This window comes from Hyla sarda, chromosome 2, assembly GCF_029499605.1.
Source record: "Hyla sarda isolate aHylSar1 chromosome 2, aHylSar1.hap1, whole genome shotgun sequence".
NCBI lineage: Eukaryota > Metazoa > Chordata > Amphibia > Anura > Hylidae > Hyla > Hyla sarda.
The window spans coordinates 183,527,462-183,541,214 of record NC_079190.1 but is presented as its reverse complement, the minus strand read 5'-3'; the positions used below and the strand labels follow the sequence as shown (position 1 = coordinate 183,541,214).

Genomic DNA, 13,753 nt, shown 5'->3' with positions numbered 1-13,753 from the left:
AAGTTTTTTACCCAAATATCCATGATAAAATGAGGGTGCGTGTGTGCGCGTGTATACCCCGATATACCCCCAGGAAAGGCAGGGGGAGAGAGGCCGTCGCTGCCCGCTTCTCTCCCCCTGCCTTTCCTGGGGTCTAGAGCGCTGCTGTCGGCCCTTTTCACCCCCTGGTTATCGGCGCCGACAGCCAGGGGGAGAGAAGGGTCAGTGGCACCCATTGACGGCGCCGCTGCCCCGTTACCTCCCCCTATCCCCGGTGGCAAAATTACCTGAGTCGGGTCCGCGCTGCTCTAGGCCTCCGTCGTGCGTCCCCAGCGTCGTTGCTATGCACGGCGCGGCGCTCTGACGTCATGCGCCGCGCCGTTCAGCGCATAGCAATGACGCCGGGGACGCACGACGGAGGCCTGGAGCAGCGCGGACCCGACTCAGGTAATTATGCCACCGGGGATGGGGGGAGGCAACGGGGCAGCGGCGCCGGCAATGGGTGCCGCTGCCCCTTCTCTCCCCCGCTTCTCTCTCCCTGGCTATCGGCGCCGGCACCGATAGTCAGGGGGACAGAACGGGCAGGGGCGCCGATAACCAGGGGGTGTAAAGGGCCGATAGCAGCGCTCTAGACCCCAGGAAAGGCAGGGGGAGAGAAGCGGGCAGCGACAGCCTCTCTCCCCCGGCCTTTCCTGGGGGTGTATCGGCGTATAACACGCACACAGACTTTAGGCTAAAAATTTTAGCCTAAAAAGAGCGTGTTATACGCCGATAAATACGGTACATGCAGGAAAATTAATATGTTTAAAATTGTCATCTTCTGACCCCTATAACTTTATTTTTCCGTGTATGGGGCGGCATGAGGGCTCATGTTTTGCGCCGTGATCTGAAGTTTTTAACAGTACCATTTTTGCATTGATAGGACTTATTGATCGCTTTTTATTCATTTTTAAATGATATAAAAAGTGACCAAAAATGCACTATTTTGGACTTTGGAATTTTTTTGCGCGCACGCCATTGACCGTGCGGATTAATGATATATTTTTATAATTCTGACATTTCCGCACACGGTGATACCATATATGTTTATTTTATTTTTATTTACACTGTTTTTTTTTTTATTGGAAAAGGGGGGTGATTCAAACTTTTAATAGGGGAGGAGTTAAATGATCTTTATTCACTTTTTTTTTTCACTTTTTTTTGCAGTGTTATAGGTCCCATAGGGACCTATAACACTGCACACACTGATCATTGATCACTGGTTTCTCATAGGAAACCAGTGATCGACGATTCTGCCGCATGACTGCTCATGCCTGGATCTCAGGCACTGAGCAGTCATTCGGCGATCGGACAGCGAGGAGGCAGGTAGGGGCCCTCCCGCTGTCCTGTAAGTTGTTCGGGATGCCGCGATTAGTTGTGGCTATCCCAAACAGCCCGACTGGGCTAGCCGGCAACTTTCACTTTCGCTTTTAGCCGCGCGGCTCAGCTCTGAGCACGCGGCTAAAGGGTTAATAGCGCGCAGCGCCACAATCGGCACTGCGCACTGTGTAACCCTGCATTATATCAGGAGAGCAGGACCAAGGACGTACCGGTACGTCCTTGGTCCTTAAGGGGTTAAGCTATTAGACAGGATTCCTGGTGTAGTACACCCTTTATGATGTGTATATTGTTTTTGAGCTAAATGGCTGTGCTATGATTCCGCTATAACGCTGCTCATTTCTTTTTTGTTAAATGGTTATTTCCTGTTGGAGTTCCCTCCCTCCAACTACAAATTCCAGGATCACATCAGCCACCCCACCCATTGAAGGACATGTGTGCTGGCATCCATGCTGTGCTGAAATCAGTAGACTAGTGATCTTCCTCCCACTCAGAGGTCGTTCCACCCATTTAAAACCTGACTAGTGATGTAATGTCTTGGACCTCATTGAAACCTGGGAAAATCTAATAAGACACTCATTTTGTATGCTGTTAAAAATAAACATCTGGGAAAAGAGCACAGGAGAATTGCGAGACCAACATCAAACAGATGTACAGACACTATATTATGAACTGCACTAACTTTACAGCCCCTGTAGCATAGTCAAATAAAAACAAAATTCCTGGAATACCCCTTTAATAAGACAACTATTTTCACAGCTAAAATAGAAATTAATAAAAATAAGTCTATGCACAAGAATTGGGTATCTATGTCCATAAGTTTAAGATCTTAGAAATGGGAAGACTCTTGTAAGACTCTAAAAAATATATAGAATACCCAGCAACAGCAGAGAAAAATATGTTATCCGAAGTTAACCACCAAACATTCACTTGATGTAACAAAAGGGGCAAATATCTTAGCGAACTAAAGCTTTTTATTGTGATAATTCATTGAAATGTAAAATACTGGGTGCTACAATAATGAGAAATTCAGTGACAAAAACATAGAAGGTGTTTTCACGTGGCCAGAAGCAAGCAGCAGTCTTTTGTTTTAGGCTTTAATTGTGATAAATGCAGTTGTGCCATTCTGAGCAGAACAGAGTTTCTAAGTTTAGAAGCAAATTAGCAAGTATGGGATGAGGAGGATGTCTACAGTTTTTGTCAGCATAATGAAAGAGGAAGGAGATTTAAATTGTACTCAGAGTACAATTTACTATTATTTGTGCTAGAATGTTATAATCCAGCCTTAATAAGGAAATGGCTAAGGAGAGCTCCGAGTCTTGATGATTAGAATGTAAATTATTCAAGGTACAGTTAGATTGACATCGCAAACTGTTTGCCAAAGTGAATTGAGACATTGGCAGAAGACCTACCTACTACAAAGCTGTATTATAGTACCTATGAGAAAGCAAAAACCACCAAAACGGACTTTGGAGTAAAATATTTAAACTTTATTTCATAACACAAAATACAACAATAAAAGCAAGGGGCATAGAAGAAAAAGATGGGAACTGGGGAATGGGGGTACACAGGGGCACAAATATCAAAATGCTCTCATGTATGCGTAACAAGAAATAAATAATGCACTGGTAGTACAGGTTTACACAAAGACCTACAGTAACATGATAGTTTTGCATACGCGTAAATGCCGAATACATACTCACAAATACCATCAGGATTATATGCAAAGTGACTAGTGCACAAATAAAGGCCATCAGGTCAAAGACCTAAGAAAAAAAACTGTGCATGCAGAGTACAGGCAAGTGCAAGAGACCCCCTTCCCTAGTTACCCACCATTGGATGGTACTTCCACCACAAGGAAACTATACTTCCTCAGTTCTCATCTTCCTTCTCTTCTATGCCCCTTGCTTTTATTGTTATATTTTGTGATATGAAATAAAGTGTACATTTTTTTTCTCCTAAGTCAGTTTTGTGGGTTTTTGCTTTCTCATTGGTTCTGTATTATGTTTGTTTGTTATATTCCACTGGACTTTCTTATTTTCAATGACTACAATGGGTGACTACAAAGCTGTACTACCAATTGTGAGTTATCTTATTATATTTCAAAGGGTTCTGTCAGTTATGAAAAATGAACATCTATTTAACTCCTGCAGCTCCCCAGTGTCTCAGCTGTCCAGCTGCATTCCCTGGTTTGCTCCTTTTCCTGGTTCCCTGTGGTCAAAATGTCACGCTGTGGTTTAGTGAACTGCTGGCCAAAACATTGTGCCCCCTTGGTCAGTGTTGGGCTGAGCAGCAATGTGGTGTATTGAGAACCTGGAAGAAGACTGATGCCAGGGCTCAAGTACTTGAGACCACCACATCTATTGCTATAATATCAAGGGCCAGAACATTGCCACACCAGATTTAAAAGGATATCTTGAGCATGCTTTATCCACCATGAGAACACTCATGGACTGATACTGCCAACTGCTTCAACCAACTAGCTCTATTTACATCACATGAGAACAACAGAAGACCTCCTAGAATATTTTCCAGCAGCTGGAAAGGTCTCTCCATACAGCCAGCCCACAGCGGTATTTGCTTGAAGCCATGTACAAGCAGTGAGTGGTACAGTGTACCAACTTACCTTACAGGAATTACAACCTTCATCGGATACACAACATCCATTTACTAGTTGATATTGCTACATTGACATTCTGGAAACAATACTATTGAAGTATCCATTGCATTCACTCATTAAGTGACATTGCTGCATTCTTTATGGGACTGTATACTTCTGGAGGAACTATCTTCATCGGATGTATAGCACCCATCTAACTATAATCTACTGTATGGCCATTAACCACCAAGCTGCAATTGGTTTTTCTTCATGGGAGTGATATATACTCTAAGCGTTGTACAAAATTGATTCTGTACTAATTGTTGTTGTATAGTCATCTGAAAAGGAATGAAGGGTGCAGAGCATCAAACATCTATACACTGTATATCTCTCATGGATAGGTATTGATATGCAGTATATAAGTTTTTCTTTATAAAACAGCACACAAGACATAGATATAGAACATTATCCTAGTCCTCTTAACCATACCTTAAGAGAGCGAGCAGGAGAGGCGCACAGAGAGCGAGCATGAGAGGCGCACAGAGAGCGAGCATGAGAGGCGCACAGAGAGCGAGCATGAGAGGCGCACAGAGAGCGAGCAGGAGAGGCGCACAGAGAGCGAGCAGGAGAGGCGCACAGAGAGCGAGCAGGAGAGGCGCACAGAGAGCGAGCAGGAGAGGCGCACAGAGAGCGAGCAGGAGAGGCGCACAGAGAGCGAGCAGGAGAGTCGCACAGAGAGCGAGCAGGAGAGTCGCACAGAGAGCGAGCAGGAGAGTCGCACAGAGAGCGAGCAGGAGAGTCGCACAGAGAGCGAGCAGGAGAGTCGCACAGAGAGCGAGCAGGAGAGTCGCACAGAGAGCGAGCAGGAGAGTCGCACAGAGAGCGAGCAGGAGAGTCGCACAGAGAGCGAGCAGGAGAGTCGCACAGAGAGCGAGCAGGAGAGTCGCACAGAGAGCGAGCAGGAGAGTCGCACAGAGAGCGAGCAGGAGAGTCGCACAGAGAGCGAGCAGGAGAGGCGCACAGAGAGCGAGCAGGAGAGGCGCACAGAGAGCGAGCAGGAGAGGCGCACAGAGAGCGAGCAGGAGAGGCGCACAGAGAGCGAGCAGGAGAGGCGCACAGAGAGCGAGCAGGAGAGGCGCACAGAGAGCGAGCAAGAGAGGCGCACAGAGAGCGAGCAAGAGAGGCGCAGAGAGAGCGAGCAAGAGAGGCGCAGAGAGAGCGAGCAAGAGAGGCGCAGAGAGAGCGAGCAAGAGAGGCGCAGAGAGAGCGAGCAAGAGAGGCGCAGAGAGAGCGAGCAAGAGAGGCGCAGAGACAGCGAGCAAGAGAGGCGCAGAGAGCGCGAGCAAGAGAGGCGCAGAAAGAGCGAGCAAGAGAGGTGCAGAAAGAGCGAGCAAGAGAGGTGCAGAAAGAGCGAGCAAGAGAGAGAGGGTGAAAGGAGAGATACGAGAGATAGAAGACAGGCGAGAGAAGAGAGAAGAGAAGAGAGGACAGGAGAGAGGACAGGAGAGAGAAGAGAGGAGAGAGACCATGCTTTACTGCAATTAAACACAATTAACAAAATGCAGTAAGGGGCCCAGGATATGCAGCGTGATGTTAGTTGCTGGAACAACTACCTCAGTGAACTTTACCCAAATTTTATACAGACAGTTAAAAATAAATAATTCTTGAAATTGCACAATAATTGCAGGCATCTAGTGATACTTATGAGAAATCCTAAAGTTTATTGCCTACATTTAAGCTCTTTTGGAGAATTAAACATTTAACTGAAGGGATACTTGCATTTTTTGTGCAACATAGATAATTTTTTCTTTTCTTACTGTCTGGATCCCCTCATGGGCAATGACCTCTAGTTTACTTATTGGGTTTGCATGATGCAACTGCCCTCTTTAAATCCCAGTTTAGGTGACTGTGACAGCCCCCCCCCAGGATCTTTTAGGACTTTTAAAACTAAGCCTTGGTGAACACTTTTCTGTTGAAAGGTTCAATGAAAAACAAGCTTTAAGACATGATATTTTCTTCTAGGATTTCAGCATACTTGATTGGATCTATTTTCACATGTCACAGGATTACAGTAACTATGAACGAAAGGAAAATCGCTCCTAGTGTGACAACGTAACATGTACAGTGTGAAATTCAAAAGCAATAATGCTCACCGAGGAGAGTTTTACTGCAATGCAAGCCTACAGGAGAGTGCAAGATAGCTATCACGCCCTCTCCCGTAGGCTTGCATTGAGGGGCGGAGCGTGACATCACATGCCGGCGCAGGCGTGATGTCACACGCCACCCGCCCTGTAGTCGCCGGTAATCAGTCCCGGAGCGAACACGCTCTGGGGACTGATTACAAATGGGGTGCCGCGTGCATGATCCCGGGGGTCCCCAGCGGCGGGACTCCCACGATCAGGCATCTTCTCCCCCATCTTTTGGATAGGGGATAAGATGTTTAAGCACCGTAGAACCCCTTTAATGACGACAGAACCCCAAAATTTACATGGCCTGATTGCTAGGTTTTGAATATATTGGAGCTGTCTTTTCTTGAACTTTTGGGTCAGTAGAGGTGCAAGTATTTGGGTTCGGGTACAGAAACCCTTTAGCATGCACCTTATTGATCATTATGTGATCATTTTGGAACTCTACTCTAAAATTTTCTTGCTAGCTCTAAAAAGGTATTGGTATTATAAAACCTCTAAACTGTGCGGAGCCATAAAACACACATTACCTTCATGACATTACTGTACCTCTGATCTGCCAAATTTTGTACTTGACATAAGAGTTTATGGCATGTTCAGTTATGTTATATTACATAGAAGGCAGCACAACATTGCAACTCCAAGCGCCAGGGCTCAGCACTACAGAGCCACAAGACCTCTGCATTCAGCGTATGCCATGCCACATGCTCAGCCCTGTCATGTGCATGGAACTTCAGACCAACAAGGTGTTTTATCAATTAGTGGATAAAAATTTTCCATGCCAAATTAGGATCACCATGAAGAGTTGAAGTTAGACTTGAGCGGAGGGAGTACTCTAATACAAGGTGACATGAAAAACAGTCCTGGTAAATGTGACTCAACTGCTAAAAATTGTATCTTGTAAAAACAATGAAGCCTCTTTAACCCCTTAAGGACTCAGCCCATTTTGGCCTTAAGGACTCAGACAATTTAATTTTTACGTTTTCATTTTTTCCTCCTCGCCTTCTAAAAATCATAACTTTTACATTTTCATCCACAGACTAGTATGAGAGCTTGTTTTTTGCGCGACCAGTTGTCCTTTGTAATGACACAACTCATTATATCATAAAATGTATGGCGCAACCAAAAAACACTATTTTTGTGGGGAAATTAAAACGAAAAACGCAATTTTGCTAATTTTGGAAGGTTTCGTTTTCACGCCGTACAATTTATGGTAAAAATGACGTGTGTTCTTTATTCTGAGGGTCAATACGATTAAAATGATTAAATGTTTATTTTTTATAACAAAATTTTAACACTTTTTTTTTTTATAAAGTGTGTGTGTAACTTTTTGTCTCTTTTTTTCAAATGTTTTATGTAGTACTACTACTCCCAGCATGGAACACACTGTTCCATGCTGGGAGTAGTAGTACCTGTACTATAGACATATTGCCTCGGGTGTCAGTCCTGACACCCGACGTGATCGTTCATAATATAGCAGAGATGCGGCTCTATACAACCTCTGAGTGATGTTCTATTCACATCACTGGCCGTTCCCATTTTCCACCCAGAGCTGTGATTGGCCGGATGGTTGCAGCCAATCACAGCTCTGAGGAAAATATGAATGAACGAGTGGCCGGCCTGGAGTATAGCGCTGTATACAGCCGCTCCATCTCTGCTATAGACAGGACGATTGCAGCGGGTGTCAGTAGTGATACCCGCTGTGATCTGTTCTTACCTGCAGGTACTCCTACTCCCAACATGGAGCATACTCTGCTCCATGCTGGGAGCTGTAGTACCTGCATTAATAGACAGATCGCAGCGAGTGTAACTTCTGCCACCCGCTGCAATCTGTCTATTACTGCAGGTACTACAGCTCCCAGCATGAAGCAGAGTGTACTTCATGTTGGGAGTAGTAGTACTTGTAGTTAAGGAAAGATCACAGCGGGTATCACTACTGACACCCGCTGTGATCCTCCTGTATAATGTATGGATGCAGCGGCCGCTCTTCTATGGTCCCCTGCACTGCCGTATATATACACATATTCCTAAACCTGTGATAGGCTGGAACCATCTGGCCAATCACAGCTCTCTGCAGGAGATATGAATGTGTGCATATATACGTCAGTGCAGGGGACCATAGAAGAGGGGCTGGACGCATCTATACATTACATTATATAGGAGGATCGCAACGGGCGATCTGTCAATTAGTACAGGTACTACTACTCCCATCATGGAAAAGTGTGTTTCATGATGGGAGTAGTAGTACTACCTAAAAAAAAATAAAAAATATATAAAGTGAAAAACACACACACACACACACACATTTTTATTATTGTCGGCTACATTTTTAGTGCTCTACCCGCCCACATCAATTGATACCTGTTTAAAAATTAATAAACATTTTGTAATAAAAAAGATTAATCTCGTTCGATACAATTTTTTCCATCACTACTGGATCTTTTTTATTATTTTTTATGGTACCCAACAAAATTTTTATAAAAAAAGGTATCTCCATCATCTTTTTGGATCGCTAAAATCCAAAAAAGAATAAAAACTCCCTGCAAAAACGCAAAATTTTAAACCAACATGGCGTTTTTCTTGGCGTTTTTGCTCTCCCATAGACTTCTATGGGATGAAAACGCCCCGATTTCAAGGAAAAAAACGCCAAACTAGGTTTTGTCGGGCGATTTGAAAATCCTGCCTCTGAGCCCGAAATTGCTGAAAAACGCCAAACTGAAAAATGCCAAGTGAATCTGGCATTTTGAAGTTTACTATTGACTTGAAGCTAACATCTGTGCAGGAAAATTGGCATTTTTTACGGTGTTTTTGCAAAAAAAAAAACTCAGTTGAGTTCCAGCCTTTAAGAGCTCTTACTTTGATGTCAATCTGGAAAGAGATGGAAAGGTAGAAAAAAAAAAATATAACAAGATTTTCAGCTACTGTATTTCAACAAGCACAATATCATTTGGATTAGATCCAAAAGAAGAACAGTTTTTGTGAGACAAGAAATATTCTACTTTGAAATTAATTCGGCAGAAGGGGAGGGGGGGGATCTCAGACAGTGAGAAAGTGAATCTCTGTAAGTGTCACACTTTGAGCAGCAGCAGAACCATTATATATCACCTTAAATTAAACTGCATTACACTCAATGATGAGAGAGAATAGCAAGTGACAAAAGGATACTGTAGCTTTCCAGAGATGACAGGGCCAACATCTGCCAGGGGCTGCTTTTATCAGAATAAGTACTAAATAATATCTGCAGCAAAACAAAAAACAGGTTACTAAAATTACTTCTGCATAGAAATTATTTTTCATCAATGTAATCAGCACCGCATAATAAGACAACATCTCCGCACTGCAAATAGGCGTCATAGACTAAACAAATACAATGCTTTCAGCCGGGTTATCCTATCTCTAATGCTTTAATCTCTACCATTATAGTAATCATATGGTTAGTTAGAATATATAGCTCTTTGTTCTGCCATAGATCCACAGAGAAAAATGTAGGTTTTATTTGGCAAATCTTTACAATGATTTTTCAAGTTACACAATGTAGGTTTTATTTGCACATTGTTAAACAGTCCAAAAAACCACCTGCCAATGATTTTCATATGCCGATTGTGCTTAGTCATAAACATGATGTTCAAAGACATAAAAATATGCTTGTACCATTACCAAGTCTTATGTGTCTGTTTTATATATAAAAAGTGAGTAGTTATATTATCAATATGGTAAGCACATTAGAAGGGATAAATAAGATTTTGGTGGGAATAGTTTTTCATAAGAAACTATATATACTTTCCACCGCCCGTTGACGAGGTTTGAAAACCTTTGCTCTCAATTCACGATAGTAGCTCATGCTATTAGCGCCCTATACTCGATGATATTGGAGGACGGGTCCCCGGCCCTTCCTCCATTTCGTTTAGCCTGGGAAAAGGAAATAGGGCTCTCTTTATCGGATGAGGACTGGAAAAGGATCTTTACCCTATGTCTCAAGGCCTTGATCTCCTCTCGCACACATGAAACTAACTACAAAATCAACACAAGGTGGTATAGGGTCCCTATGCTGCTCTCACGCACATACCCTTAAGTTCCAGATCTCTGCTGGAGATGTGGACAACCGGGGGGGGAACAATGACGCATATCTGGCTAACCTGCCCCTTGCTTGAGGACTATTGGTCTTCAGTCATCACTACGATTTGTTCCCTCACCTCCCTCCTTTTGGCTAAATGTCCACCAATAGTACTGCTGTCCATTCTACCACAGGCCTCGCTTATACCAGCAACACGGTTAGCCCACTTTCTATTGATGTCTACGAGAACAGTTATACCTAGATTGTGGAAGTCGACCACTCCCCCCACATTCTCCTCCTGGCTCAAAGAGGTTTCTCAGGTGTGTCGAATGGAGGAACTCATAGCGGACTCGAGGAACCAGCTTCGAAGGTTTCCGCTGATCTGGTCTCCCTGGCTGTCCTATGTGTCCTCCACTGATTTCAGAGAACCAAATGTGATGCCATTATACTGACTGGAGACCGGTGGCAGTGCATCAGACCCAAAGGTACGAACTCACACGAGTTACCAACACTGAGACTCCCAGCCTGTTCCCTATTCCTGTCCTTTCTCCTATTTGTTTCCCTTGCTCGTCTTCTCCCTCCCCTTCTATTTGAGATGGCTACACTTCACAAGGGAGGTGTGTACGTTCTTCTCTTGCATTTTGTACACAGTTGTTCTCCCCTACACTAGAGGTGTCGCAAATTGTTCGCCGGCGAACAGTTCCCGGCGAATTTAGCATTTTCGCGTTCGCAACGCCGGGCGAACATATGGGAAGTTCGATCCGCCCCCTATACTTTGCAGTAACATTGCAGTAAACTTTGACCCTGCGAGTCAGAGTCAGCAGACACATTACAGCCAATCAGCAGCAGTCCCTCCCTTCCAGACCCTCCTACCTCTTGCACGGATGCCATTTTACCCTCATTCAGCATGCTGCAGGCTTAGGAAGTGGAGGGTCAGAGAAGCTGCTTCTGCTATATAGGGAAAGCGATAGCTAGGTTGCTGCTAGGTGGTGTATTCAGGGTCCAGTTTACTTCTAAAGCACTAGTGTAACATCTGCTTTAAAGGACAGCACCTAAAAAAGCTCTTTTTAGGGCTGAAAGATCAGTCCATGTGTCTTGCAACAGCTGGAGGCACCCTGGTTGGGAGGGAACCGCTGGTTAAAAGGGGTACTCCAGAATCAAACTTAAGTTCCTTCAAGCAACTAACTACTACAGTATTCAAAGGTCTGAAAGATTTCAGTCCATGTGTTTTGCAACAGCTGGAGGCACCCTGGTTGGCGACCACTGCTTAAAAGGGGAACTCCGCTGGCAAGCTTTTTTGCTCATTGTCACACTAGTGCAAATCACATCACAGATGCCATTTTTTTTGCCTGCAGGGCAAATTGTGTCACCCTAGTGCAAATCACATTTGGTGTGACACTTGTGCAAATTTAACCAAAAAAAATGACAGGCAGAGGAAGGCTACCCCGCAGGGGCCGTCGTGTTGCTGGGATTCCCTTTGGCCCTAGAATGGCCAGTGTTCAGAAGCCACGTACCTGTAACCCCCAAAGTTCTGAGGACTTAGTTGACTGGCTATCACAAGACACCCAATCTACTGCAGCTTCCACTTGGAACCTTGATGCTCCATCCTTCTCCTCCTCTAGCTTAGCTTCGAGCACCTCTCATGCTACCACTTGCCCACCTGCCGCCACCACCAACACTAGCACCACAGCAGCTTTACTTGATCCGTCAAAGGAGTTATTCACACATCAGTTTGAAGACATGAGTGATGCGCAACCATTATTGCCAGAGGATGTAGTTAACAGGGATATGTCTCAGTCAGGCAGCATTACACACATGGATGTACGGTGTGATGATGATGTTGTACCCGCTTCTGCATCCTTTCTTGAGGTGTCAGATAGCGGTGAAGGTGTTGGTGTTGGAATTCAACCCTCCTAATGTTCGACCGCCTGCTCCAACAAGAAAAAGCCGTCAACGAATATTTGTATGACCGGGGTGCTAGGACATCATCTGCGGAGCTGGGAATTTTTTTTCCACGTTACTGGAGGACTCGCAATGCCTGTAGGCTCATGCGTCCTTTTGAGGAGGTGACAAACCTAGTCAGTCGCACCGAAGGCACCATCAGCGACATCATACCGTTTGTTTTCTTCCTGGAGCGTGCCCTGCTAAGACTGCTGGATCAGGCCGTAGATGAGCGTGAAGAGGAAGAGTTGTGGACACCATCACCACCAGAAACAGCCTTATCAGCATCGCTTGCTGGACCTGCGGCAACGCTGGAAGAGGACTGTGAGGAAGAGGAGTCAGAAGAGGAATGTGGCTTTGAAGAGGAGGAATAAGAACAACCACAGCAGGCATCCCAGGGTGCTCCTTGTCACCTATCTGGTTCCTGTGGTGTTGTACGTGGCTGGGGGGGGGGGGGGAGATGATTATACCTTCTCTGACATCAGTGAGGACGAGGAAGGGGACATGAGTAGCTCGGAATCCGTCCTTGTGCAAATGGAGTCTTTCATGCTGTCGTGCCTGTTGAAGGACCCTCGTATAAAAAGGATGAAGGAGAACGACCTGTACTGGGTGTCCTCGCTACTAGACCCCCGGTATAAACATAAAGTGCCTGACATGTTACCGCATTACAGCAAGGCGGAAAGGATTCAGCAGGTCCAAAATAAATTAAGAAGTATGCTGTAGACAGCGTATAAGGGTCATGTTACAGCACAACAGGGATCTAACCGGGGAAGAGGTGAAAGTAATCCTCCTCCCACAATCACGCCGGCAAGGACAGGATGCTTTACAGACCTGCTGTTGATGGAGGACATGCAGAGCTTCTTAAGTCCTACGCATCGCCACAGCCCTTCGGGGTCCACCATCAGAGAATGACTTGACCAACAGGTAGCAGACTACCTGGCCTTAACTGCAGATATCGACACTCTGAGGAGCGATGAACCCCTTGACTACTGGGTGTGTTGGCTTGACCTGTGGCCTGAGCTATTCCAATTTGCGCTTGAACTTCTGGCCTGTCCCGCTTCAAGTGTCCTGTCAGAAAGGACCTTCAATGCAGCAGGAGGTATTGTCACTGAGAAGAGGAGTCGCCTTGGTCAAAAAAGTCTGGATTACCTCACCTTTCTTAAGATGAATGAGGGATGGATCCCAAAGGGACTGACACTGGGCGATACATTTGACTTAACAAGGCCTGATCAGATGAGCTGCCTTGGGCTAAAAATGGTCCACACGCTGCTGTATTTGAACTCTGAATCCCGGATGACTTGCGTGACTTATCCGCCACCAAGTAGGGTTCAAGCCGCAATGTTTTAGGACACTTTCAGCTTGGAGAAACAAACAAATTTTTCTGGCCGCTGCTACAGCTGCGGCAATACCAAATTTTCATCCATGTGTACATGCCTAATTTTTCTGGCCTCTGCTGCTGCACTTGTTATGATGCTGCAATTTTACTGGTCGCTACTACAGCTGCGGCAATACCCAATTTTTCATCCATGTGTACATGCCTAATTTTTCTGGTACTCTCTGCTGACATCTCTGTCCATTTTAGCAACCGTGGATATTAGATGTGTGCTAAGGGTAGCA

At 45.0% G+C, this 13,753-nt stretch overlaps 1 protein-coding gene across 5 annotated transcripts in view; it reads right to left on the bottom strand.

Annotated features, from left to right (window-relative positions):
- OCA2 (OCA2 melanosomal transmembrane protein) overlaps window positions 1-13,753 on the bottom strand; it is a 429,791-nt gene that overhangs the window by 153,317 nt on the left and 262,721 nt on the right. For all 5 annotated transcript variants that reach the window (XM_056555890.1, XM_056555889.1, XM_056555886.1 and 2 more), the window contains one exon: window positions 9,307-9,379. In XM_056555890.1, coding sequence (XP_056411865.1) covers window positions 9,307-9,379 — 73 coding nt within the window. The remainder of the gene's footprint in view (window positions 1-9,306; window positions 9,380-13,753) is intronic.